This window comes from Peromyscus maniculatus, chromosome 7 (assembly GCF_049852395.1).
Source record: "Peromyscus maniculatus bairdii isolate BWxNUB_F1_BW_parent chromosome 7, HU_Pman_BW_mat_3.1, whole genome shotgun sequence".
Lineage (NCBI taxonomy): Eukaryota > Metazoa > Chordata > Mammalia > Rodentia > Cricetidae > Peromyscus > Peromyscus maniculatus.
The window spans coordinates 54,903,729-54,931,049 of NC_134858.1; the positions used below are offsets into that span (position 1 = coordinate 54,903,729).

The 27,321-nt window shown below is 53.8% G+C and overlaps 1 protein-coding gene and 1 long non-coding RNA gene across 7 annotated transcripts; one reads left to right on the forward strand and one right to left on the reverse strand.

Moving 5' to 3' along the window:
* Nucleotides 1-139: 139 nt before the first annotated feature.
* Clk3 (CDC like kinase 3) lies at nt 140-15,134 on the reverse strand. Of its 6 annotated transcripts, none has more exons than XM_006971520.3 (13): nt 14,148-14,802; nt 10,758-10,909; nt 9,896-10,112; nt 7,714-7,810; nt 7,371-7,437; nt 4,968-5,084; nt 3,955-4,121; nt 2,864-2,958; nt 2,639-2,768; nt 2,228-2,310; nt 1,572-1,651; nt 1,199-1,289; nt 140-553 (listed from the first exon to the last, which is right to left on the reverse strand). In XM_006971520.3, the coding sequence occupies exons 1-13, from the start codon at nt 14,595-14,597 to the stop codon at nt 377-379; spliced, it is 1,923 nt and encodes a 640-aa protein (XP_006971582.1). In that variant the 5' UTR covers nt 14,598-14,802; the 3' UTR covers nt 140-376. The 6 variants fall into 6 exon arrangements, with proteins under 6 accessions (XP_006971582.1, XP_015859548.1, XP_006971583.3 ...); XM_016004062.3 differs by having other exon boundaries at nt 14,111-14,177; XM_006971521.4 differs by lacking the exon at nt 14,148-14,802 and adding an exon at nt 13,371-13,784.
* LOC121830855 (uncharacterized) lies at nt 15,108-25,448 on the forward strand. Its single transcript, XR_013052763.1, has 3 exons — nt 15,108-16,831; nt 20,692-20,762; nt 23,917-25,448. It is a non-coding gene; the product is annotated as an uncharacterized LOC121830855 (long non-coding RNA).
* Nucleotides 25,449-27,321: the final 1,873 nt, after the last annotated feature.

Genomic DNA, 27,321 nt, shown 5'->3' on the forward strand with positions numbered 1-27,321 from the left:
TGGCTTGTCTTTCTGTGTCTGGTCCAATCCACACTTAGCTTTCCACAAGCTGAGCTGCTAAGAAAGACTTTATTAATAAGGTCAGTCAGAAAAGGGAGAAGGCAAGGAGCCTGGAGATGGACACACTGGTACCAGGGGGTTACAAACAGTAAGAAACACTTTATTATAACTTTACAACATATAAATAGCTTGGGTCCAATCTGTGCTTTCTGGCAGCTGGGCACCACATCCCCCCCGTCCCTTGCAGGCTCCTGCCTTCCTTCACATTGCACTGTTCATTGGTGGCTCTGGCTCTGAGGCCAGTGGGAGAGGCTGGAGAAAAGGGGCCAGCAGCCCAGTCCAGCTCTCCAACTCCTCGTGTGCTGGCCTGCACCTGTCATCTGCTGGGGTTACGGCTGCTGTGGAAGGACCGCTCCTCAGGGGTCAGGCCAGCAAAGAAGGGATGCAGCAAGGCTTCTGCCAGTGTGATGCGCTGAGCAGGGTCGAACTCTAACATCCTCCTCATCAGGTCAAACAGCTGCACATGCTCCAGGGAGTCCTGGAGCATGTAACTCTGCTCAAGGACACAAGGTGCCTCAGTGTGACGGCAGGGTTGTGGGAAGCCACCGCAGTCCCCTTGCCTCTGGGATGCCTTGCTGGGATGGGTCGAGGAGGCAATGATACCTCCTTGGAGAACTACTTCTGCCCTCCAGGACAGAACAGCTCCTTTCCTTTCATGCTCAGAACTTAGGCTACCGGGTGGGATCTTGCTGGGTTGGTGCTTCTACCCCACATGCAAAGTTCTGATGGGTGGGTAGAAATCACCTCTGCGAAATGCACTTGTCCAGGTGCCAAATAACAGTTGACAGGCCTCCTTCCTGGCCACTCTAGGTTTTCCCTCCCCCTTGCCTCAGTCCTGCCTAGTTCTTCCCAAAATTCAGAGGGGAGAGAGGGACAGGAAGCAGCAGTCTGACAGCTGGCTCTTGTGGTGTGTTTCCCCATTACATTCTCAGCCCCGTGTGGGAAGTGGCATGGCTAAGGGCCCCTCGGGCAGCTTGCAGAAAGCCTCACTGCGAGTCCCCAGTGGTCTCGGGGGCTGCCTCACAGAGAACTGGGATGATCAGGCAGCTGCTGGCTGCCCGTCCTGCCTCTGCTGCTTGTTTGCCCAATGCCTGGGGTCTCCTTGGCATGAGCTGAGCTAGGGGAGCCAGAAACTGACCTTCAGAGGTTTGCAGTTCTCCTTCACATACCGCCCATCAGAGCTGTTCTCATCCCAAACCAGGCCCCCTTTGTAGAAATACTTCTGCTTCCTGGAAAGTCGAGGAGAAAGGGGAGTCAAGGAGTGGGAGCCCTCAGGGTCTGGGCTCACGTGGGAGGTAGGAAAAAGTGGTTCCTGGCAGTCTTCTGGTGCAACAGGGCAAAAAAGGAGGCCTGGGCCTGACCCTACAAAGGGCAGTAGGGGCAACAGCTTTCACCAGACTGGTTCAAGGGACATACAGGAAAGGCTATGAGGAGCTCGGGGAACCACAGAATACTTGGCAAAGGCTGTATCTCTGGTACCCAGCTGACCCAGAGCCATGGAGACTTCTTACCTGGTACGGTGGATCATGTGTGATGGGATGGGCCCTAGGATCTTCTCCATCATAACCAAGTGTTCTCTGTTTTCATGGGTCTGCAGAAGACCAGGGACAGAGCAAGTAGGAATTAGGCCCAACCTTGGCCCACTTTGGAAGAATAAAGGGTGAGGAAAGATAGGCCAAGAGCTCTCCCTGCTCTAAGAAAGGAAAACTGTCTCAACCTAACCTGGTGGCAGCCCACAGCCCTGGAACCAGGGCCAGGCTCCTGCTCTCTGGCCCCATAGGTAGACCTGGCTCACTGATAGCACACCAGGTTGGTTCTTCATGCCACAGGATGCCCATGATATGCTCTTGCCCAGACAGATCTTTGTACCCAGTCTTAACCTTGATGAAATCCTCCCTACCTGCTTTAGACTCTTCAACTGATTCCTTCCCTGGGCAACTATAACCCTTAAGAATCTATTTTGGGGGCTGGAGTGATGGCTCAGTGGTTAAGAGCACCAACTGCTCTACCAGAGGACCTGGGTTCAATTCCCAGCACCCACATGGCAGCTAACAACTGTAACTCTAAGATCTGACACCCTCACACAGACATACATGCATACACCAATGCACATAAAATAAAGATAAATAAATTGTTTAAAAAAGTCTATTTTCACATGGTACTATACCTGGAAGAGTGTAAAGCCACGGTAGTACTCGAAGAGAATGCAGCCAATACTCCAGACATCACAGGGCTGTGCCCAGCCCAGCTCTGTAAGCCAAGATGGTAAGATAATGAGATCCAGCACCCCGCATTCCCAGGAAGCTGCCACTCTCACTGGCACAGCTCTTGCCCAAGCCCCACTAACAAGGCTGTTTTTGACTAAGACCAAGTCTCAGGTATTGTCCAGTTCTGGGTGGCAGTCTGATGGGTCAAAGTCCTCACTTTGAGACGGTCTTGTGTAGCCCAAGGCTGGCCTTAAACTAATCTTTTCTGCCTTCTAAGGACTTGTATTACAGGTGTGTGCCACCAGATCCAGCTATTTATTTTGACAACTGCCCAGTGTAAACAATATATTGGAGGCTATGAAGCCACTCACCAAGGATCACCTCAGGTGGGCGATAGTGACGGGTGGCCACAATGGTGGTATGATGTTCGTGGTCAAATGTGGCACTGCCAAAATCTGCCACTCGGATGCTGGTGTTCTTCACTGACTTCTCCTCGCAGCTCTGAAGGCAAGGCAGGCCAGCTAGGTCAGTCTGCCCAGGTAGGTGACCTACCTTGGAGCAGGGCCACACTCTTGCCCACCCAGTCAGTGCTCTACCTTGTGCTCATTGTAGAGGGTTTCAAACTCAGAATTCACAAACAAGATGTTCTCTGGCTTCAAGTCTGTGTGGGTCAGCTGGTTCTCATGTAGAACTAGGGGATGAATAAGCACATATTGAGACCCTAGGCTTGCCCACCAGCTCTTAGCCAGAACTGCTCACACACAACCTCAGCAGGGAGCTGGCTCTAGCCCTTCTCAGCTTAAGAGCTTTGAAAGGCTTCCTCATAAGTCTTAACAGGAAGGGAAGAAATGCTTTCTATCAAAAAATCCCTCTACCACTCTCTACAGAGGCAGAGCCTTCCCATCTCACTGAAGCTGCAGCATTAGTGACACTGGCTATATAACAAGGCTCACTGTACCAAAGGTGTGACTGTTGGATCATATGCCTATGAAGCCATCCCTGAGCAGGAAAGCCTGCACCCAATCTCTTTCACTGGCGCTTTCTACTAATTTCTTTTCAACCTCCATGTTCCCATTTGGCCTGTAAGATCCTCACAACTCCATGACCCTCTCTGAGCCATACTTCCATTCCCTCTCCACTAGACTGAGTCAACACAGCCTAAACCTTTGCAGAACTGTGCCCCTTGGTTCTTTTTCCCCATCACCTACTCAGGCTCCGCACATCTTAGCTCTAGGCCTTTCACTTGTCACTTTCCAAGTTGTCTTTCTACGTAAGTCCTACAGTGCACTGAGCAATGCTTCCCTCAAAGCTGCTATTCAAGGTTGGTGGATAGGTGAGTGACAGAGTTTGGGTAGCAGGACCTGAGAGCCTATCAGGTCCACCTTCTACCTTTTCCTCTTTTCTGTGAAGGTGAAGGTAGAGTCAGTAGCTAGGCAACTTCTAGAGTACTTTCCTGTTTTCTTCCTAAGCACTTGGGGAAGAGGCTGGCACATGCAGTCCCTGCATCATCCTCACACTGAGACTCCTACCTGAAGACAGAAGGACCTTTCAGCCAAGGCCCCTAGGCCCAAGAGACCTTGCAGAACAATCAACACTGTGCTAGAGGAAATGGAGGGTGGCAAGACCACTAGGTGATTGTGTTTTGAGGGCAAGATACTCCATGCTCCAACCAACAATGGGCACTTACATCTAAGGGCATGGCAGAGTTGGTAGGCCATGTGCCGGACATGTGGTAGGGGGTAAGGCTGGAAGTTGTTCTCCTTCAGGAACTCAAAGGTGTTCTTGCCCAGGAGCTCAAAGGCGATGCACATATGACCATGGAAGTTGAACCAGTCAGACATCAGGACACACAGGCTAGAAGAAAAGGACAGGTGGAGTTCAAGCACTGCCTCACCTGACTCCCAGGATAAGACCATTGTTTTGCATACCAAGATACAATGCAGGCCTCAGAGCCAGAGCCCATGTCTCAATCCACTATCACACAGATGAGGTCTGAGCGAGAACTGTACTTCCTGTTGTGTGGAGGGAGCTCACCCATGGCTGGGACGGTAAGCAGCCCTGCCACAGTTACTGAGATAGAATTACGCCAGTATAGCACAGGCCTCCAGGTACTGCTGAGCTTCTTGAGGGCCTGGCTAGGTACATCCTCTCTGTTGAGTGTAGCACAGTGAAGTGCTTGAGAGGTTGACTGGTATCTAACTACCAAAGAAAAGCTCTCTTTAAGTGTCCAAACAAGTCACAAATCTGAGCGGTCCCCAACTCATAAATGCAGGGCTAGTGAGCTAGAGAAATGGCCCAGAAGTTAAGAGCACTGGCAGCTCTTCCAGAGGTCCTGAGTTCAATTCCCAGCCACCACATGATGGCTCACAGCCATCTGTAATGAGATATGATGCCCTCTTCTGGCCAGCAGGCATATCTACAGGCAGAACACTGTATACATAATAAATTAATTTAAAAAATAAAAAAATAAAAAAAATTTGAGGACTGGGACTACTTCAGAACACAAAGCCAGACAGGGTAGAGCCTGAAGTCCAAGAGTTCTTTCCAGAAAGAACCCATCACACTCCCCTGACTGAGTGTTGTGAGAAAGCAGTACCAAACTCCTGTAGGACACTGAGAAGTCCCCGGGGGTCCAGGCAGCTGGAACTAGAGGATGCTACCCCACTGAGGGATCCCCTCCCACTCCTTGCAGACACTCACAACTTATTCTCTTTGTCCTTCTCCTTGATTTTCTTGAGAACATTAATTTCTAGACGGGCAGCCTCCCGGTACTTGCCCACATTACGGATGATCTTCAGGGCAACCTGTGACTTCCCTCTGTAGATGGGGAAAGAAGTAAAGGCTTTCATCAGCCCCGCTCTCTCCCCTTTCCTGAAACCCAGCAACTCATAACACTACTACATAAACCATAGGTCCTGAGACAGTGTTTGTACTGGAGGTCCAGCTGGCTGAAAGCAACACCGTAGAAGATCCCCTGGCATCTGTATGAATGTTCTTGGCTTCCATGCTGTCATATACCTTTAGGACCTCAGAAACTTCCAACTCCCCAGGGAGAATCCAGGCAGAGGAGTTGAGGCCAATCTTGGACCAACCCCAGTCCCTGGGAGCTTATTTGATAACGCACCTCACAGGCCAAGCTGCCCTACCCAGAGCTCAACCATATACTTTTGACCTGTGGGCAACAGTGAGGCTTAACTTCTTCGCTGGAAGCCTGCGCTCTAATCTAGGTCCTTCCCCCACTATCTGCCTGCCCGCCTCAGCACTGGCCACCAGCTACAGAAGGCCAGGAGCTCTTTCCCAGTGTGCTGTCAGCGCTCCACTGTTGCTGCTCTGCCCTTCATACTCCACTCCCACTCTAGCAGGCCATTTGCAGATGGGAGCAGACAAGGGAACAGGCCAGGCTAGGTTGCCAAGACTTGTCAATGAGAGCTAGTATTCAGGTGCCAGTGGAGACCTGAAATGAGGTGGCCCTGTCCCACCAGGATGTAGCCTCTGGTGCCTCAAGGGGCTGGCCTTGATGCTGGGAACAAGTTCATAGGCCCACGGGCAAAGAGAACTTCAGAATTTCAGAATGCCCGGCTTTGCCAGCCCTCATCCATTTTTCTTGTTTCCTGCACAGTGCAGGCTGAGGAGAGGCCATTACTTCTGAAACAAGGTGGCTCACCCCACAGTGGTCTTATCTTTAACACAGATGTAACTTATTCCAAAAGAAACCCCTGCCAGGCTGCTGGCAGAGCTGAATTCCACCTCCACTGGCCCTGCAATGACTCCCTTTGAATTCCTTGAAGGTTCCTAAGAGGTTATGTCTGTCTTTTAGTGACTTCAGAGGCTCATTTCCCACCCCCAGCTTCAAAGAGGGACAGCCACACATTGTAGCTGTCTTCCTGTGTTACAGTTCTTGGCTCTTTCTTGTCTACATCTGGTCACAGGACAGTGGATATGTACCCCTACACTCATTTTTGGGTCATGGTGGATGAAACGGTATTTGAATGGAAACTGGGAGCAGAAGGAAGCTTCTCAGTCACAGTAGCACTTCATCTCAGGGCTGAAGGAATGGCTGACTTTGGGTTCAATGGTCCTTTCTAAGGAGCCCACTTAATGTGAGAGAACCAAGAGCAGGCCCAGCTCAGTCATCAATGGCTGAGGTGTAACTTGGGCAACCACAGAGGATGTTCATGTTCCGTCTCTGAAACAGTGACTGGCATGGCTCACATGAGGACACCAGCACTCTTTAGAATGCACTAAAGCAATTAGAGGTTATTCAGGCAGGAACACACCTGGCTCCCAGAAGGTTGCCTCTCACCTGCAGCTACAGGGAAACAAGCAAGGACTCTAGTCTGACATATGGTAAGGGTAAGTGTTCCACTGTCAGGACTGGAGGGAGTGATTTGGCCTCAGCAGATGACAGAGAGGCACTGCCTCCCCAGTCTGGACACACTCAACATGGACTATTCAAGACCCTAGCCACCCTGGGATGGGCGGCAGCTGCTACATGAGAAGGTCAGAGTCTCATTTCCCTCAGCTTGGACCTCTCAGGTAGACACAGAGGGGCAAAGGTAGTATCAGGCCAGGCCAGCAGCATTCTCAACCTGGCCAAGAGGGAAGAGAGGCCATTACTTTTGACTTCTGAAACAAGGTCCCCCCATAGTGGTCTTATCTTGAACACAGGTGTAACTTTATCCAGGGCTGCTGGCAGAGCTGAACTCCACCTCCACTGCCCTCACAGGCTTGCACTGGACTCCTTAAAGGTTCCCAGAACCTTTATCTTGTCCTTTTCTCTGCCCAAGAAACCAGAAAAAAGGATGATGCCTGGCCAAAAATCTCAAAAAGCTCATGGGATGCAGCTCCAGGCCACGGAAGTCAGGCTTTGGCCCTGTCCTATTATCAGTGTCACAGCTCAGAAAGGGCAGAGGTACACACTAACCAGAAGTTATTGAACAGGGATATCCTGTCCACATCCTTATATCATGAGATCAGCAAAACCCAACATGTCACCAGTGGTGGTGCCACCCTCCCAACAGAGTTGTACCCTCATGCGCCTCAAACTAGCTCTCCCAAGGATGCTCACACCCAGAGTTGGCTGTGCTGCCCCAGCATGCTCACCTGGCATGGTCCAAGCACTCCACCACCTTGCCAAAGGTGCCTTCACCCAAGTTCCCCACGATCTCATCTGTGAGAGAGAAGAAGCTGGGCGTGAGAGTCTGGAGGGTGGGAGTCTGGCAGCTCCTGCAAGTTCACAGCATTCAAATCCTCAAAAACAACAAAGGTTCTTGCTCACTGCTACACTCTTAAAAACAGAAGTTGCTAGTGTCTGTGTCATTCAGGCAATTACTGGTGGCCCCACTAAGGCGCCACGCGCACTAGAGGCCCCTCCACGCAGGAGAGGTCTCATCTAACAAGGGGGGTAGAAAGTAGAGAGGTAAAGTTTTACGAAAGGTGGCTGTACATCGCTCTTGGAGCCAATCGCCGATCCGGCACACCAGGTGGCCCTCCTTGTCATCTTCCACACTCCGGCTGCTGCGCTTACTGCTCTGTTGGCTTCTCTGCATGCACCGCCCCCCGAAACGCCATCCGACCAATCGCATGGTAGGCGGTTCCGATTGACAGATTGAGGTGTCAGTCAAAGGCAGAGGTGGAGACGGTGAGGAGCCGGTGGGTTGGTTGGTTGGATTTTCCAGATCCCAGCATTTCATAAGGCACACAGCATATATAACGATAGGGATATTGCAAGGGACACGTCAAGACACAAACTGACTTCAAAACAGAAAAGCAAAAACAGCTACAGGTATGTAAGAAAACTCGGACATTATCTCTAAGAAGAGTGCCACAAATGCTCAGAAAGATGTCCAGCCTCTTGACACAGAGGGGCCAGGCCCCAAGGACAGCCACAGCCCTGACTCCCTCCTCTTCTGAGTCTCCCCCGCCCTGACCCTCCCATGACTTTGGCCAGAGCTGAAGACGCAGTGCGAGTGAACGGCGCAAAAAGGCGGCTGGCTCCACCTGGGTCCGACCTTCTGGACTGGTCAGAGGGGCTATCCTGGTTTCAGCCAACAGCAGTATGCTCAGACTGTCCTTGCCTGCCTCTGTTCACCCACAGCCTCACAACATGCTCAACAGCTGCCACATAGCATCCAGCTACTACCTGCCCCACATGACGTCCTTGGCCAGACTAACAACTACCAGACACAGCCTTCTGCCAGCAGTCCTCCTGCACCAGTCTCCGCAGGAAATGAGCCTGGCTGAGATCCTCCGGGACAGCCGACCTTCAGGCCCCAAGCCAGCTCCTGACCTGGCCTTAGGACCCATCCCACAACAACAGGGCACCAAAATAAGCAGAGCAACCGACTTACACTGCCATCCAGTGGCAGCATGTGGCACTGTGAGGCCACAGGCCATGCTTCCCCTGCAAGTCAACCTCAACCCACGCCACTCAAGTCAGAGCACTGGGCAGAGAAGATACCTCCACTGAACCCACCATTGCTATTCAGAGGCCTCTTGGCCAGCAAGAGGACATGGGGAGAACAGATGGGGAGAAGAGAAGACAGCACATGACCTCAGAAACACACAAGTGACTTTCCTTTTCCGTGGGACTGAGTACAGCGTGGGCTCTTGTCTGTTCAACTCACCACCCTAGAATGCTGGCCAACCTGTTTGTAAGTGGTCTGCAACAAGGTGAGGCCTGGGGCCCCATCACACAGAGAGCTGCCTCTCCTTGCCACAAGTACCCCACCTATCAAGGAACAAGGCAGAAGAGAGCCTGGCTGGAGGTCAGATTGGAAGCTCCCAATCTGAGCTGACTGACAGGGCAAAGTGATGTGCTCTTACAGACCAGCAACTTAGAAGGCTCAACACAGAAATTCAAGATCCATGTCAAAAAAAGAGAAAGGGCTAGAAAGCCAGGCAGTGTGCCTAGCACTCAGGAAGTAGAGGCAAAAGGATCAGGAGTTTTAGGCCAACTGGAATACATAAGATTTTCAAAAACCAAGAGGAAGTGTGGGGACCAGGTGTGACACAGCTCAGTGGTAGAGTACTTGCCTAGCATGTATGGGCTCTGGGTTGGACTTCCAGCATTTAAAAAAGAAAAAATCTGACTGGTAAAGCATCCCTTTTTCATTGGGTAATACAGACTCTGGTCCTCCGGGAGAGGAGGACTATGAAGGTGAGGTGGCAGAGGTGGGCAAGTCCACACTCACCAGAACATTTAGCTATGTGGGGGTGGAGGAGGTGGGGTTGAAAGGGATAAGACCTGATATGAAAAAGACCAGGCTGTATAAAGCCCAGACCAGCAATCTTAGTATGATCCCTGAGAAGTGTGTCCCAGACATGTGTCCCATGTAGCCCATGTCTGGAACAGTGGGTAGACACAGACAGGCTGGAAACCAGCCAGCGCCGGAGCCAGAGCCCCTACAGTTTGCCACTGGTAAGGGGCCAGAAGATGGAGGGCATAACATCCTTGCTCAGCCCTGTACCAAACACACACGCACACATACACACGCATATGTGTGTGCACACACAATGGTGTGTGTGCACAGGGCTACCAGTACTCACCCAGACCGGCCAGCCTGAGAGAAGGCTAGAAAGAGATGGGGCCTCTAGGCCCCTGTTAGCACACTCTGGCCACCACTCACCGAGGAGGCGCTGCTACAAGACCTGGTACGGCGTTTGTGACAGTGGTGAGCATGCTTGCGGGTACGGTATGGCCCCCTCTCTCGTGACCGTCTCCGGTGTCGAGACCGTGAAGACCCATAGCAGTCCTCTCCAAAGGATGGGCTCCGCTCTTCACACCGATATGTATCGCTGTCACGGTGTTCCCGGTATCTCCGCTGGTAGGGTAGGCGGTCATGGCTGCCAACAGGAGGTGGGGACATGAGTCAAGAAGGGCCCTACAGCCAGGTTCCTGCCAGCAGGCAAGAGGCCTTTGGCAGGGCCCCTGCAAAGGCTCTCAAGGAAAGCCTGTTAGAGCTGAAGCATCCAAACTGAGGGAAGTGAAGAGGAGAGGAGAAGGGACACAGGTACCACGCTTACTCTGTAGAGCCCTAGGTAATGAGTGTCCCTCCAGTACCAATGAGAGGGAGGAAACAGAAGAAGAAGGTGAGCACAGGGAAAAGCCGCCAACAGAGAGAGCTGACTAGCCTGGTACAACTGTTACTTTGGTCTGGGGACTCAGGACTTAGGACCAGTCTTTCTAAGGCTAGGACAATGTTCCTACTTCCCACTGAGGAAGACTCACAGGTGGGGTACTGGCCTAGAAAATACAGAGGGAGAAGAAGGGTCACTTTGTGACAGAGAAAGAAAGGGGGACAAGGAAAGCAGCTTCTGCTGAGGACAGAAAATGGAAGGATAGACAAGGACCTCGGTCACGGCAAGGACCCACGGGGCAGCTGGGCAGAGGCAGTCATCTAAAGGACCCTAAAGCCACCAGAGCCTCTGGGCTATTTTGTTCATCTAGCGGATGAAAGACCATTTCCTTCCAGCCCAGCCCCCACTCACCTTCTGGACCGTGACCTCCTTGGAGGAGGCTCCCTTCGGGATGGGTAACGCAGTCGGCCTTCATGCTCCCGACTGTAAGACCGCCTCCTCTTCCAGCGGTAACTCAGGTATGGGTCTGGCTCTGGGGAACGGTATCGCTTACAGTGATGCATCTAGGCCACAAGAAAGAGAAAGCCCTGCTCACCACACAGCTCACTGCTTCCAGCCACAGGGTGCTCCTGAAGAAGAGGCCCATTGTTCTATTTAGGGGCAGCCCTTCCTCCCCCCACTAGGGGTTTATGAAGTCAAGAAGAACTCTGAGGTCACAATGACAGAACAGTGGACGGAGAATAAACAAACAGGTGCCCCCAGTATGGCCTTGAACTGAGCAAGTCAGGGCCCAGACAGAAGTAGATCTCTTAGGGGGATGCTGAGACTGCCACAGAGATGTGACGGAGGGAAGAAGAGCTTCTTTGCTCAATGTCTTCCTGCCTATGGGATCCTATAACCTAAATGTTCTAGGAGCCTGAAGCTAATGAACAGGTGGCATGGAGCCAGCGTACTGGTTTCAGAAACTGAAAGCTGTCTGGCTAAAGCACTGAACTGGACTCAACTCAAAGAAATTGAAAGCTCTAAGTCATTGAGGAGCCACAGTAGAAATGAGAACATTGACCCTTGAGCAAAGACAATGTCTCATCAATATTCCCTACCTACCAGGGTCTAGCCAAGTGGGCATGGGTCCTTACTGGTCCATCCAGTCTCAGCCCAGGAAGGTGCCACAATCCTCAGAGAATCTAAGCTGCCTGTCTGAGGCACATCTTAGTGGCCCTCGGACCAACTACAGTCCATACCAGATGTTTCACCTTTCACCAACAGCATCACAGCCACCCCATCTAAGCTCCCTGATCAGCACTGTTTCCTGTGCCTATCTCTGGAGGTGCCAAGAAGAGGTGGCTGCAGGTCCACACTTAGGAGCAGAAAGAAGTAGGGCTTCCCACTCACTAGCCCTAGTCACTGAGGACTCATATCCAATACCGGAGACTCCTAAAATGCATCAGCAACCAGTTGAGGAAGCCGGCTCCAGGAGGCTGGTACCGGTTCTCCTCATATCCTGCCCCTTCACATTTTCTCCACCAGATGGCCAGGCAAGAGACCAACTGCTTGTTTGCTTTCCAAAGCGGCGATTGCTCACCCCAACCTCTCTAGTCTTGCACAGTCCCAGGCTTGCCTGGCCAAGCACCTTTTAAACAACTCTAACCAGGCTGCTCCATCTCACCAGCATAATCCAAAAATCAGTATCGGAGCAGGATAAGGAGGCCAATTCATCTAAACCTCTGGGAGTCTCTGGGGACCCTAAGTAAGGCACTGCCTTCTATCTCCCCACTAGCAACCCTCCATCTGAAAAGTCTGGGCCACCCAGAAACCCTTGGAGATAAACACTACATAAAATCAGTAGATTTGTTGTTTTCACAATCATCTGAATGTTTCTGTTTTTGTTTTTTCCCAATTATCTTATGGCGGGTGCTCAATCTATGGCCTGAAAGCAGTATCTCAAGTCTCACTAATTGACCCAAAAGACATCCTACTAGCCAGGGCACATATCTTCCCACCAGGCAAGTGTGGTCCTGCCCATCCTCACCAGGCAGACAAAGACCTATCTGAAGGATGTGATGATGTGGTCTAATGTACACCAGGCCAAAGCTTTCTTTCTGGGACCTAGAAAATTCTTATGACCACATGTCTATTTGAGTGGAAAGTCACAGCTTCAGAGTCCAATGCCAACCTAATCCATGGCCCTACCACTTCACTGTTTGCCTTTGGGCAAGTTATTAAACCACTCTGAACTTCAGCACCTCTTGAAACAAGGGAACAATCTCTTCCAGGTTCTGTAAGAATTAAGTATGTCTGCCCTATAAAGTCAAAAGCCTAGCACAGGTTTGGGCCACAAGAAGACAGCCTTTCATCAACCCTGAGGAGGTTCCGGGTAACACTCAGGGTTATGATGAACGCCTTAATTTATAATCCTTTCCAAGAGACCCAACAGGAAGTTTTGGCAGAAACCTGAACTCAATCCCAGTGCTGCCACTTACTGGCCCTGTGGCCTTATTTACACAAAGTCACTTTAGACCTTGGTTGCCATGCCTAGAAAATGAACAGACCACCTCCCAGACTGGCAAAGAAGGCCAAGCGTGATGGTCACCGAGTACCACGTACAGGGTAGTAATGGAGATCACCTCCCTTGCAACTCATCCTGGCCAGGTGAAATATGGGAAATACCAGGTGTCCCACGTCATCATCCCAGCCAGGGCTTTGGGGGCCCATTTCTCCTAAATTCCCTCTGATTGCCTGAGACCTCAGCAGAGAAGCTTTTTAAAACTTAAGGGCCACAATTATGCTTTGGAAGGCTCTGCACAATGAAGAAAAAGGCAATGTGACCAACGAAACCAAGCTAAGGATGCCAGCTTTCTTCTGAGCACAGGCCTAGCTGGCTTCTCATTTTCTGTTCCTGGCTGGAGAACCGGGCTGACAAGAAGAACAGCCAGCCAGGTCAGCGGCTGCCCTCCCGGATTCCTGCCACCCCAACGACCCATGGTTATTTTTGGCTGACAGTGTCCCACCACTGCAACCTCAAACCTGCCACTTCGCAAGCTGCGGCTGCCACCGGGCAAAACGCTCCTCCTTTTCAAGGGCACGGAGGAGGGAAGCTGGAAGGCCGCCAACTCCGCCTTGACGGGGGCCAGACTCAAGCAATTCCCACCCAAGCATCAGGGCACCCGCACCCGGAACTAAAGCATAGAGGCTCCCGGCCGGACCGAGGAGCAGCCTGGACATTGGTACTCCCGGCTTAGTCTGGCCCACTCTCCGGGATGGAGCGGTTCCATCATAACAAAACACCGAGGGGGCCGGAGGCCCGCACTCGTGTCCCTTCCTTCCGCCCGGATCCCGGGGACCTCCGAGCCCCGCTCCCCGTAACCGCCAAGGGAAGACCCGGCGACCAGAGGGAAGGCCAGCCTGGGCCAGAATCAAACTCCAGGCGGCGCGCGGCGGAGGTCTGCGGGCTAAGCCTCGAGCCCGGGGCAGGCAAAGCTTTTCCAGGTTAGCCTAGGTCGGACGCGACCCCGGCCGGCCGGCCGGCGCGGGGCCCCAAGGTGGAACCTCCCAGCCGCCCCGGAGGCCGCTAGGGCTCCGCCTCCAACACCGCGGGATCCAGAAAAGGGGTCTACAGTGACCGCCCTCCGGGAGAGAAGCGGCGGGTCAGGGGTGAGAGGTCGGGACCGCGGCCTGACGTGGGCCAAGGAGAGAAAAAGGCAAACGCCGAGACCCGACCGCGAGCTGAGGTACGCGGACCGGCTTGCCCGCCCCTACCGACTCACCCAAGCCGCCCGGCCGCGGGCTCGGGCCCACACTCACCGTCTCCCAGGCTCCGGCTGCGGCTAGGCCCCACTCCCCACTCCGAGCGCCTCTTCCGCTTCCGGCTCCGGCCTCCGCCCGTGGCAGCACCGCCCCTTCGCGTGACGCAGCCGTCGGCGGCCGGGACTCGACCCGGCCCAGAGGCCTGGCCGCTCTAGCCCCCAACTCGCAGGCTCTGGGGGACCTGCCTGCCCCTCTGGGGTCGGGACCGCAGCGGTGGAGGTCTCTTCCGGGGGGTCCCGGGAGCAGCCTCGGGCCGCGGCCCAGCCCTCGCCGTGCTGTAGTGCACGTAGGCCCCCGTGGCCGCATCGGTGCGCGGCCGCGAGTGCGGCCGGAGGCCGGCTCTGGACCGAAAGGAGGAACCCACCGCACCGCCAGGCTGGGTCCACTCCGCCGCGGCGGCCCGGCCGTGCCCGCTAGCCTCTTCCTGCGCGCGGAGAGGACCGGCATTGTTCGCCCGGGGCCCGGGAGGGCGCTAGAGACGAAAGCGGTCGGTGCGCCCGGTCAGAGGAAGGCGGGCGCGACTCCGCTTGCGCGCGAGAAGCAAACGACACATTCTGCTCTCGGCTTGTGCGGGTTTTTTGAAAGTCTTGGCGCCACGCCCCAGCCCGCTCGAGCTTGCCGTGCAGTCTCCGGGAAGATCCCCGCGATCCTCGGCGGCGGGGTCTGACGGAGAGGACGTCCTCTTCCCTTGAACGCCTCAGAGCGTCTCGCTGCCAATCAGCACGGTGGCTGGGCTAGGAAACCCGCGCCACACAAAAGCCCCGCGCCGGGCCGCGCTCCAGCTCTGCCGCTCGAGTCACTCGGCCAGCCTTTTTTTTTGCTGCTGCGGCCTCGGGCGTGAGGCCACCCAGATCAGACCCCTCCCACCCTACTGCCCCACGCTTGGTCGTGGCAGGATCATGAGGTCCTATTTCCCCAGAAAACAGGTCGCGCGGTCCTTTAGGAAGGCCTCGCTTTGACGGCGTCCCCGCCCCCGCGCGTCGCGCAGCCAAGCGGGCGGGTGCGGCACCTAATTGCCCCACGCCACGCGAGGCCCGTGAGGCTGGAGCAGCCGGCCAGGGTGGGGCGTCCCTTCCCTTCAGGATCTCGCTGACTCAGCCAGGACGGCCAGGGTTTCCCGTGTGCCCTGCTCCCCCGTGCAGGATGAAATGCGCGCCCACCAGGTCCTGTCGCCACCCACCACCACCCCCAGCCTCCCTCCCGTGCTGAAACTGTCTCTAGAGACCTTAGCCTCTGGCTCTGACGTAGGGGCCCGACATCTTCATCACCACCCAAGTAAACAGAGGCTGAGTAAAAAAGCTGGGTGATTATGTTTGCTAACGAAGCCTCAAACTGGCCCCATAGTCATCTTCCAACCACGCAGACATCCAACAGCTGCCCTGATCCCGCCCCAGGAGCCAAGGATACTGAAAAATCCTGCTGTCCGAAGATGCAGCTCCCACCTGAGGCTCGGGGCCACTGACAGAATTTCATACCTTAACAGGTTTCTGTGGTGTCATCACCTCCCAATATCTGCCCGCCCACGTTTCCACGGCTATGGGAAACCAGTATCCCCCAGTTTAATGGCGAACATCCTTAAAAAGCTTCTGTCTCCTGCCCTACCCCGGGGCGTCAGGAATGGGGTAACTTAGGCAGTCTTCCTGTCTGCCCTCCTAACAGGGAAAATCCAGACGTCTGCCCGAAGCTCCCCACCCCGACCCCAGCAAGTACCTTCGCTGACTTAGACTGGAACTGTCTCCTAGCCGGGTCCTCTCCAGGGGCTGCAGTTTGGCCTTCCTCCTTGAGGGTCTCCTGTTAGAGCTTTGTTTTCTTGTCTCTCTTCAAAGAACTCACACCTGTCAGAAGGAAAGAATTGGTCCTGAAGTAAAGTTGGGTGGACTCACTCCTCCCCAATAAATACACACCACTCTGCAGAGAGGGAACTCAGACCAGACCACCCCCAGAAGAGGCCTGCTGCTCCCCGCTGCCCCTAGGCACCACACTTCCCAGCCTCTGCCCTTTGTCCATAAGCCTTTTCCGTGTGACTGGTCTGCGGCATGACTCCAGGGCACCAAGGAGATGCCCTTGTACTTTTACTCAACCCCGACGGCACCTTTTTTCAACCTCCTAGGTTCTTGGGCCTGGTGCTCCCTCATCTAGCTGCCCTTGCATTCTCCTCTGCCACATCCAGCTTTGTCTTGCCTGGAATGAATTGATGCACATTTGAGCCTCAGCCACAAGGTCACTGTGGAGGTCTAGTGTTGGGCTTCAGCTCTGACCTGTCAAAGGGTCCCTTGAAAGGGGGATTGAGGAGCTGGGAAATGCAAAGTAGGAAATATAGAAGTAGACTAATTAAAAAGAGACAGGATAGCTTTGGGAGGGCCCAGCAGCCTCGAGTTTATTTCTAATGGGCTTTTTATACACCAGCAAGGGGAGAGGTAAAAGACTTCCCTCTCTCAAGATCAAAGCACAATGTACAACCAAGTGTAGACCCTTCAAAACACCTGGTAACCACGCCCCACGGCAAAGCATCTTGTGATTAGGCCTTGAAGTAGAAGACACCTGGTGACCATGCCTTTGCACCCAACCATGCAGCCTTGGAGAACAACATAAACTCTGCCTCTCTGACCTCGAGTCAAACCACAAGTTGGAATCTTGGTGGGCTCCCACAGGTCACCTCCCTGGAAGGCATCCTAAGAGAGGTCAGATTCCCCTTCTCTGTGCTGTGATCCCACCCTCCCTTGGTTCCTCACACCCAGCAGTTTGGCTTGTTCAACACAGCCCTGCTTCTCAGGAGGACAATGGGCAGCCTAACTGGAAGCCTCCCTTCTACCAGGCCCAGTTAGAGTGGAGCTGTGGGTGCTGTGCCAGGGCACGGGACCCGTCCTCATGGTCTGTCTTAGAGTGGCCTTGGGTGGTGCTGATGTAGGAGGACAAACGAGAAGGGCTTTGGGAATGGGCCTGGAGTGGAGGGAGGCAATCTGCTGGGAGGGGGAGGGGCCTGCTGGCAGGCGGTGCCAACCCAAGAGGGACAGTTCTAGGAATGTGAGGTGTAGCAGAGCTGTGAAAGGTGGGGGAGGAGAGGGGCCTGGGCACCATCTGCTCAAATGGAAATATCCTCTCGGCCTTTTCTAAAGCTGGGGCGGCAGACCTGGAGCCTGGGAATGGGAGGGCCACAGAGTCCTCTGACATCCTGTGAGTGGAGGAAATGCCAGGAGGACTTGGTCCACCACCTTGGAGGTGAAGAAGCCAGTGGTGAGAAAAGGTGGTGCCAGCTGAACTAGCCCGTGAGTCCCCTCACCAAAGTGGAGGGCATGGAGGGCAAGAGCTGAAGCCAGAGAGGAGATGAAGACTTCTGGCTCCCTCCCCACGTCATAAAGTAGTAACTTGCAAATGTCCACCTGAGCCCTACAGTTTCCAGATTCGGTACTTGGAGGAAGATCACGGGGCAGTGGCAGAGTTGGGGAAAGCAGGCTCTTGATCCAGACAGCACTGAGTGCACATTCCAGGCTTTCTGGGAGTGCCAGCATGACCTGAGACATCCAGCACCCTGTTTTCACCTTCAGTTCCCCTCCCAAACTGGCTCTTGTAAGGATCAAACAGGGTCTTGTTGGTTAAGGAAGGCTACCCAAAGTCAGCACCCATAGCTCAGGGAAGCCTAGAACGAAGAACTGGACGAGTTGAGGCTGATGTTTATGTGAAGTGTCAATCAAATCATCGAGGGAGCCTGGACCAGGGGTGAGGCATGGGATGGACCCTCGTTCTGCATCTCAGCCCAGTCCTTAGGTGCCAGGACTGCTCCATATCCCAAAACTGTAGGGCTTATTGCATAGTGTCTGTGGACCACATACCCAGCCCTGCCAGCTGCCTCTGGGAACCCTGCCACCTGTGGCCACTGTTCTGTGTCCACCCACTGAGCCCCACTGAAGGGCTCAGGTAAGCACCAGCCTCTTGGGATCCAGGGCACAGCATGGCTCCTCTCATCCTGGCAGGTGCTCAGACAGAGTCCCAGAGTGGGACAGGAGGCTATCAAAGGAGCTTTGGGTAGGACTGGCAGAGAACAGGCAGCAGTAGACCAGGCTGGCCAGCCACCTGTGAGCGGTGCCAGGGGCCCTGTTGGAGCAAGCCCAACTCCTGCAGAAGTGTGAGCACAAGCTGGGCTTAAGCCAGGCCTGCTGTGAGCCAATGCTCAAACAGAAAATGAGTCTCCCATCTTCTCCCCCAGGTCCTCTGCCCACCTGCAGCCCCAAGGAAGTCTAGATTCATCTGTACCAGGATGAAAGCTCCAGTGTGCTGAGTGTGCTTCTGCCTCCACCTGGATTCATGTTCTAAGAGTCAGGGAGTCTGAAGACGGGGGAATGGAAGAGCCAGCAGGGAGGCCCTGTTGAACAGCCCTCTCTCATGGCTGTTCCTGGAGCTGTGCTTGTACTTAGGAGGCATATGCTGGGTGAGACTAGGGGCCCTCACTGACTGGAGACAGAAAGGCTCGGATTTCTGTGCTCAGCACACACAAGAGCTTCCTTATATAATCAGATAAAGTGGCCATCACCATGACCCGAGATGGGGAGGTGACTTTGTAGGCTGAAGCTTCCTGATAAGGTTGCACCATCTCTGCTCTATGCAAGGGTACAAGTAGAGCCACTTAGATTCCCAAGATGCCCGAGTTTTTAATGACTAAGTGTCTCAGCCTAGTGATGGCCTTCCTGGGTCTACTGCTCTCTCCCTGGGCTGGGTGACCCTCAGGACCCAGGTGACGACCCATTTCCTTAGCCGCCCTGCTCTCTAGCATTCCACAACAGAGTCCCAGTCCTCTTACTGCTGTCTGGAGCTCTGGAGCCATCTTCAGCTACAAGGGAGAGGTGCTGTGCGTGTCGGATCGGCTGGGGGTGGAGAGCGCCAGTCTGAAGCCCTGCAGGAATAGATAACAGCTGAGCAGCCCAGCTTTCTCCCCACCCTGAGCGATGAGCCACGCTCCCTTGTGTACAGCCATCAGCTGGGCCCCTGGGTGGGAATGGGCTTTATCAGAGGCTGCAGCCTCTGTCCTGCCTGGTGGGGTCGGGAGGATGAGCCAGCACTGCCAGCTGCCCTACAGGTCTGCTGCCCTCAGCATTCTTCCCTGATGGAATGAATGCTTTCTGGCCCACCAGGAGCAGGAGAGGCACCTGCTGCTGCAGGGACCCCAGGGACAACAGGAGCAGAAGAGACGGAGGCCAGAAAAACAAGGGAGGGTGGGGAAGAGATGGAGGCGGAGGTAGAGGACAGGCCGACAGCCCCTTTGTCTTTCTGCTGCAGACAGTGGTGTGAAAGACACAGCAGCCTTTGGACCAGATGTGTGGACAGCCCCCTGGCCCGGAATCTAGCCTAGAGACCTAGGGTATGGATGACACCAGAGCCCCTCCCAAGTGGATGTATGGCAAAGCTCTGCCCTCAGCTCGGTTACAGTTTCAACTCTGCCCTGTACTTTATTCTCTGGTCTTCCATCTTGAAGCAGGACTCAAGGAAGGAGTGCCATCAGTAGGCTTTTACCCAAGCAGAGGGACTCCCTTCTCAACTTTTCACCATTCAGTCCAATTTCCCCTGGGCAGATAGAGAAACTGAGACCAGACTGTAGGGAAGAGCTTGCCTAGGTGCACAATTCAAGTTGTGGGGAGGCCCCAGCCACAAAGTACCCCTTGTATGGGAGGAGGCCCAGGATCCCGCACTGTGTATCCATAGCAGATCCAGGAGCAGAGCTGTAATGATGACAAGGCCCAGATGCCTCAGAGCCCAGGCAGAGTCTCCCTGGGGGTGGCGGAGACCTCTGCCTTGGCTTTAGAATGGCCTCTGTGCCTCTGTGCAAAAGCACCATCTGATGCTTGCCCAGGTGGGTTAAGACCCCTGGTAGGAGAAATCAGGGTAGAGAGTGGGCCCCAGCACCTGGGGGGCAGAAAGAGGAGGGCCTGGCACTATTCCTGGGGGCTTCTGAGTCTGGTCAAGGGCTACTGAGAACAGGTGGGAAAGAGAGTGACCAGGAGAGACCAACTAGAACAGGTCTCCACACAGTGTGACTTGAGGAGTTCATCTACCCAGCAGTTCCCATAGCCGGCCCACTTTGCTGCTTGGTAACCCAGTGCAGGTCTAGAGTGGAAGTTGGTCTATGGAAATGTCTCTACAGCTGGGATGGTGGGAACTCACCACCTGGAAGGTTTGGTGTGGTGGTCTGAATGAGAATGACCCCCAAAAGCTCATATATTTGAATGCTTCCTCACCAGGGAGTGAGAGGTGTGGTTTGAAAGAATTAGAAGGATTGGGAGGTGTAAACCTTGTTGGGGAAGGTGTGGCCTTGTTAGAGGAAGTGTGTCACTGGGGGGGGGGGGGCTTTGAGGGTTTAAAAGCTCACCAGGCCTAAGCTATGCTTTCCTCTCCTCCCTCCCTCCTTCCCTCCCTCTTTCTCTTTCCTCCCTCCCTCCTGTCCTCTCTCTTCCTCCCTTCCTCCCTCGTCCTCTCTCTCTCCTTCCCTCCTTCTCTCCCTCCCTCCCTCCCTCCCCTCCCCTCCTCTCCTGTCCTCTCTCTCTGCCTGCAGATCAGGATGCAGCTCTCAGCTACTTCTCCAGCACCATGCCTGCCTGCCGCCATGCCCTCTGCCCTAAAACTGTAAGCCAGCCTCCAATTAATGCTTTCTTTCCTAAGAGTTGCCTTGGTCATGGTATCTCTTTCAGCAATAGAACAGTGACTAAGAAAGTGTTTCCAAGGCAGGCAGATCTCTGTGAATTCAAGGCCAGCCTGGTCTACAGATCAAGTTCCAGGACAGCCAGGGCTACACAGAGAAACCCTGTCTCAAAAAACCACACACACACACACACACACACACACACACACACACACACACACAAGATGGCTCTGTGGCTAAGAACACGTTACTTTGGACACACACACACACACACACACACACACACACACACACACACACACACACACACACACACACACACACACACACAAGATGGCTCTGTGGCTAAGAACACGTTACTTTGGACTGGAGAGATGGCTCAGTGGTCCTGAGCTCAATTTCTAGCAACCATGTGGTAGCTCACAGCCATCCATAATGAGATCTGGTGCCCTCTTCTGGTGCACAGGCATACATGCAGGCAAAGCACTGTGTACATAACAAATTAAAAAAAAAAAAAAAGGTTCCCAAGCAAGAAAGAGCAGTTTGAGGGTTCAGGGAGGAGGGGACTACATGGGCAAACCCTTCAGGCCTAGCCTGGGCCCCACAACCCCTGCAGAGGTTGAGCCTCCACTCTGGGTGTTCTGGGTTCTTAAGTAAACAAGAGACTCAAAAGAGCTGGGCCAGAGCCACAGAAGGGCCTCTTGGAGCAGCTGCAGCAGCTGCAGGGAGAGCCGGGTGTTAGAGGAGGACCACGCTCAGGCCGTGAAGACAGAGTGTACCCAGCTGCTTGGGGAGGAGAAGTCAGTGCTGCTGGCTGCTCTGCTGCTCACTGTGACCTGGAGGCCTGTGCAGGTTGGGCTGGGAGGGGTTCCCTGATCTCACAGAGTGAGATGGCTCCATTGGCAAGAGCTTGGCCAGTCACTGGCTGGTAAGAATGGTCATAACCCTGAGTCATAGGGCCCAAGTCCAACGCCTTTCTTGTGTATCTGTGTTCCTGTTGGTCACATCTTGGCTCTTTTATGGGGCACTTGGGGAAAATTTTAGTTTTAAGAAGCTTTATCTCAGTTGGGCATGATGTCAGACTCCTGTAATCCTCGTACTTAGAAGGTGGAGGCAGAGGGTCAGGAGTTCAAGGTTATCCTCAACTACACAATGAGTTTGAGGCCAGCCTGGGCTACAGGAGATCTTGTCTCAAAGAACTGAGGAGATGGGAAGTCCTATCTCCATTACTCATGGCTGCACCCAGAGGCAGGGGAGGAGGGCTGAGAAAGAAGACAGACAGCTGTTCCATTCAGGATGTGTGAGAACTAGAGGGTCAGGACAGAGGGCTTCGGGGTGTGCAGGAAGACATGAAGGAGACCTTACTGCCCAGCTAACAAGACAGTGAGTACATCGATTTCTGAAAGAATAAAGGGATGGGCGGAGTGACCTAAGGCCCACACTGAGTCCAGAATGCCTCAATTCTATCAACATACCCCAGTTTCTGGGAGGTATCAGTGTCCCTCAGGAGAGAGCTAGAGGAGCAGGAATCACCTCCCAGGTTGCATCATGAGGAAGGAGCTGACTACTGGTACTAGGTGTGTGTGGGATACATACACACACACACACACACACACACACACACACACACACACACAAAGTGTATGGCTTGAGGGCATACAGGTCAAGAAATAAGTGACTACAATTTAGTGTGCCAGCGAGGAGAGACAAACCAGGAGCAGGGCAATAGATAGCAAGGGCCTCTCCAAAGAAGGGTGCTGTGGGATGTCTTTCTGTATGCTGTGAGTATGTATTGCTATGATTGGTTGATAAATAAAGCTGTATTGGCCTATGGCAAGGCAGCTTAGAGGCAAGTGAGAAATCCAAGCAGATATACAGAGAGAAGAAAGGCAGAGGCAATGTCATCCTGCTGTCCAGGGAGCAGCATGTAATGGCATACAGGACAAGCCACAGAACACGTGGCGACATATATATTAATAGAAATGGGCTGAGTTTAGTTATAAGAGCTAGCTAGCAAGAAGCTGGAGCTATAGGCCATGGCCATAAGTTTGTAAGTAATATAAGCCTCTGTGTGTTTACTTGGGTCTGAGCGGCTGCAGGGCTGGGTGGGACCAGAGAAACTTTGGACTGCAGAAGGGGATTCTGAACCTCTGACCCCTCCCTGAGAGCTGAGTGGGCATTTTCCAGGAGGAAAGCTGGAACACAGGGCACTTTGGGAAGAGCAAGCAGTGTGTATAAAGGCCAGAGGAGAGGAGGTGGGGTGGGGGTTTGTAAATGATCTCCGCCCCAGGCTGGGTTATGAAGCAGTTCCAGCAGACGCACAGCAAACATCTGCTCACTCAAGATAGGGAACTGAGGACCCAGTAAGGATTCCACCTGTATTGGCTGGTTTTGTTTGTCAACTTGACACAGGTTAGAGTCAGTCATCAGAGAGGAAGGAGCCTCAGTGAAATGCCTTCATGAGAGCCAGCTGTAAGGCATTTTCTCAATTAGTGACCAATGGGGGAGGGCCCAGCTCATGGTAGGGGGTGCCATCCCTGGGCTGCTGGTCCTGGTTCTATAAGAAAGCAGGCTGAGCAAGCCTTGGGAAGCAAGCCAGTAAGCAGCTCCCCTCCATGGCCTCTGCCTCAGCTCCTGCCTCCAGGATCCTGCCCTGTTTGAGTCCCTGCCCTGACTCCCTAAGGGATGCACAGCAATGCGGAAGTGTAAGCCAAATAAACCCTTCCCTCCCCTCTTGTTTCATTGCAGCTATGGAAGCCTTAACTAAGACACCACCCAAGTCCAGTTTAGGGAAAGCATCGAGTTTACTGGGGTCCTTTCAGGTATATGAGTGAGGGGAGATTCTCAAGAGCAGAGGCGACTCAAAGGCATCTGTGTCACCGGAAACCCACCCCAGCCCTGGTCATGGCTCTTGAAAGCTGGAAACCTGCATCTCATTGCACAGCTCACAGGTTACTCAACTGAGAGTTTGGGGAATGTCTCTTCCAAGGGCCAGTCTGAGGGTGTCCTTCAGCAGTCCTTACTGCATATATAAGCTTGGGGAGAGGGGTCCGAGCACATTTGTTTCAGGGACTTCCTGAAGCTTTTTGAGTTGTTTACTTCCGGATTCTTTTTTTTTTTTTTAAATAATGTATACAGTGTTCTGCCTGCATGCCAGAAGAGGGCACCAGATCTCATTATGGACGGTTGTGAGCCACCATGTGGTTGCTGGGAATTGAACTCAGGACCTCTGGAAGAGCAGCCAGCACCCTTAACAGATGAGCCATCTCTCCAGGCCTACTTCCTGAGTCTTCATGAGGGTCTCTCCAAGATGGAACGTTTCGTCTCCTGGATACCCGCTGCTCAGCATCTGATGAGATGGCTCAGGAGGGACAGCACTTGGACAAGCCTGGCAACGTGAGTTCCATCGCTGGAACCCACGTAAAGGTGGGAAGAGAGAAGTAATGCCTGTCCCAGATGACAAGCAGAGTTGGTGAGGGGGTTACTGTGGGATGTGGGACAGGAGCCAGATCAAGGGCTCAGTCGCCTTAGGCCCTGACATCCCCGCCCCCACCCCCAACTCCAGTCCCAACCCAGCTGCTGCCTCCTCCCGGCAGCCTTTTCCTTTTGGTCTCTTGGGGCAAATGCAGGCGTGCACAGACCCGCACTGAGGTGTGCGTGCACACTCCCATGGACACATCACATAGGAGCTTTCTTCCAGCAGTGTGCACACAGAGCAGGACCCAGATACCAGCAAGGGAGGCCTGGTGATCCAGTGCTGTAAGGCAGGGATGGGGTCCACACAGAGGCCACAGCCTCCGCTTAGGCTGACCTGCTGATGTGGCTGGAAGGGATGGGAGAAGTGGCTGGCCAAGGACCACCTACGAACTGTCCCGGTTCTGAACATGTCCAAAGGATGTGGCATAGAATGTGCACAGCAGTTCATAGAGCCCTGTGGCATGTGGTTCACAGACTATGGACCAAACTTACCACAGTATTCTACCAGGCAAAGGCTTGGCTGGGTGGGCTAGCAGTTGGCCAGGGGCTGGGTGGGCTAGCAGTTGGGCCAGGGGCTGGGTGGGCTAGCAGTTGGGCCAGGGGCTGGGTGGGCTAGCAGTTGGCCAGGCTATGCCATCTGATTGGCAAAGGCCCAGCACTCAGGGCCCAAATCTTCCAACAAGTTTTGTCTTCCACTTTCATTCCTAGCTGTCCTTAATTCCAGGAGTGTTTACGGCAGAGAAGGAGAGTGTGAATGGGGGGTCTGAAATCCTGGCTCCATATTCCCTGTGTGACCTTGGGCAAGTCACTTGTATTTCTCTGGGCCTCAGCTGTACAAATGGAGGACTCTCCTTATCATCATCACGTGGTTACACATGAATCTAATTATCACATGCTTCCTGGGGCTGCAAGAGGGGCCACACAAGAAGAGAAAGTTCCCTTTGAAGTCAGGATCATCTGGGGTCCAGAAGCTGCCACGTGGGGGTCTGATCCTTGCTCCCCTGTTGGAGCCACTAGGTTTCCTAGTGGCTGTACCCAGCAGGACTGCATAAGAGGTTGATTGGACCATGGGCCTGTGTACCAGGTGACTGTAACTAGCAAGGGGGAGGTCTTTGCTCCACCCCTTGGCATTGTTATAAAAAGCCCTTTGGCATAAAGCTCTGGGCTGGTGAATAAGGATTCAGGCCCACCCGAGTTTATGCTGTGTTTTCTCTCTGTTTCTCTCCACTCCTTATTTCTAACTAAGTCTCTTATCCCTCAATCCTCAAGATTCCTGGGGTAAATGTGTGTGTGTGTGTGTGTGTGTGTGTGTGTGTGTGTGTGTGTGTGTGTGTGTGTGTGTTGTGTGTAGGGGCTGGTCCTCTACACTCCCCCTATTTTAGTTTGCTACCTAGCCACAGCTGAGCACCTCAGCCTCAGATTAATCAGTTCTGCAGGCTGGAATTTCAGTGGGAGACCCTGCCGCAAGCTCGATGCCCTGGGTTCCTAGCTGTGGGCTCTGCTGGATCTTGCAGCCTCTGCCATTCCTGTTCTCCGGCTCCCTGCCCCACACCCATGTGCTCCCAGGCCATACCTGCCTCTGAATTTCCCTGCCGCCTCCTGTAAAGATCACAGTCACATGGGATTAGGACCTAGTTCAGAGGCCTCCTTTCAACCTGGTTATCTCCAAAAATGGTCATATTTTGAGGTGCAGGAGACTGCAAGAATTCTTTTTTAGGGGACACAGCTCAGCCCACAACACCCCCACCTTGCTTCCTGCTACTTGCTCGGTGGGTGGGTGGGTGTGACTTAAGGAGCTCGGGAACCAGCTCTTCTGTCTCCTCACATGACCCCGGGAAGATCACACAGGAAGAGGCCCCGTGCTCAGAGGGTGGTGGGCACCGCTCAGGAGGCCTACCTCCTCCGCAGCCTGAGCCATGAGGGCAGGCACCGCCAGGCTGCGGAGTGGTGGTGTTGGCAGTGGGCCCCTGCCCAGCCTCAAGGGGGATGCGTGGGCCTGAGATGAGGTGCCCCTCACAGGCTTTCCCTGGCCAGCAACAGAAGCAAGACACAGGGCCTGGGGAAAGACAACAATCAGATGACGGCTGGGATTGAAAGGACCTAGGGCATCAGGTGGATGACCCCACATGAGATCAGGACCATGACCCCACATGAGATCAGGACCCTCCCCGAACCCTTCCTGAGGACCCCCAAAGCTCTTGAAAAACAGTGGGAGGTACAGGCACTGCCAGTCACTAGCACTCTTTTCCTCATGAGGCCTCAGCTCTTCCTTCTGTATAATGGGTCTCAAACTCCCTGTCCAGGCACCTGTAGTTCCTAGACTTTCAGACCCAAGAGTATAGAGCTTCAGGGGCCGCAGTAGCTATTCTATTCCAAAAGTGGACTCCAAACATGGGCAGAAGTATGGTAACTATGAATGTGAGGGCAGGGCCACTGCTGGGACCAGAACCTAGTGTCAGCTGCTAAGACTGAGAACTGGTCCCCTGGTCACCGTATCCTGAACCCACACCCAAGGACAAGGACGTGAGAACCTGGACAATTCAGCCAACTAGAAGGAAAGACAGCGTCTCCTGCAACAGCCCAGGAGCTCCAGTGTCCTTAGTACCTGCCCCTTCCCAGAGGCAGACCTGTGAAAGTCCCAGAGAGTCCAGTGGAAGGTGGACCCCAGTTTGGTTTCACTTTGGGGGTCACACAGGTGTTTTTCTCATGCAGGCACTAGGTGTACCCCACTCCCTCAGCCTGTGGTAACCACGGTGGACTCTTCCTTGGGTCCACCAGACAACAGGAATTCTATAAACTCCTGGTCCCAGCTCTATTGCTGGCCGGTCCCCATGCTGTCTCCAAGGCTCAGATACCCACTGTGGGTCCACTAGGAACAGTGTTCAAGGGACTCTGAAGAGCTGGGGCACTCAGAGACCCAGTGGTCTCCATGACTCCAAAGAGCAGGGTCTAGTCTCAGTAGAGTGGGCCACTGGCTGTGGTTGGACCTAGTGATGGTCAGAATGGAGTGGAGACGGGACAGGCCACACCCCATTAGCTGCTCTGTGTCCCAGCACCCAGAGGCTG

What these genes read in the sequence shown, in the direction of transcription:
- Clk3 (XM_006971520.3), bottom strand. Translation starts at nt 14,597, where the DNA reads ATGCCGGTCCTCTCCGCGCGCAGGAAGAGGCTAGCGGGCACGGCCGGG. An exon ending in AAGGACAAAGAGAATAAGTT is followed by an intron (nt 4,122 to 4,967) that starts GTGAGTGTCTGC and finishes CTTTTCTTCTAG; the next exon opens with CCTGTGTGTCCTGATGTCTG. An exon ending in ACTCTGCCATGCCCTTAGAT is followed by an intron (nt 2,959 to 3,954) that starts GTAAGTGCCCAT and finishes TTCATCCCCTAG; the next exon opens with TTCTACATGAGAACCAGCTG.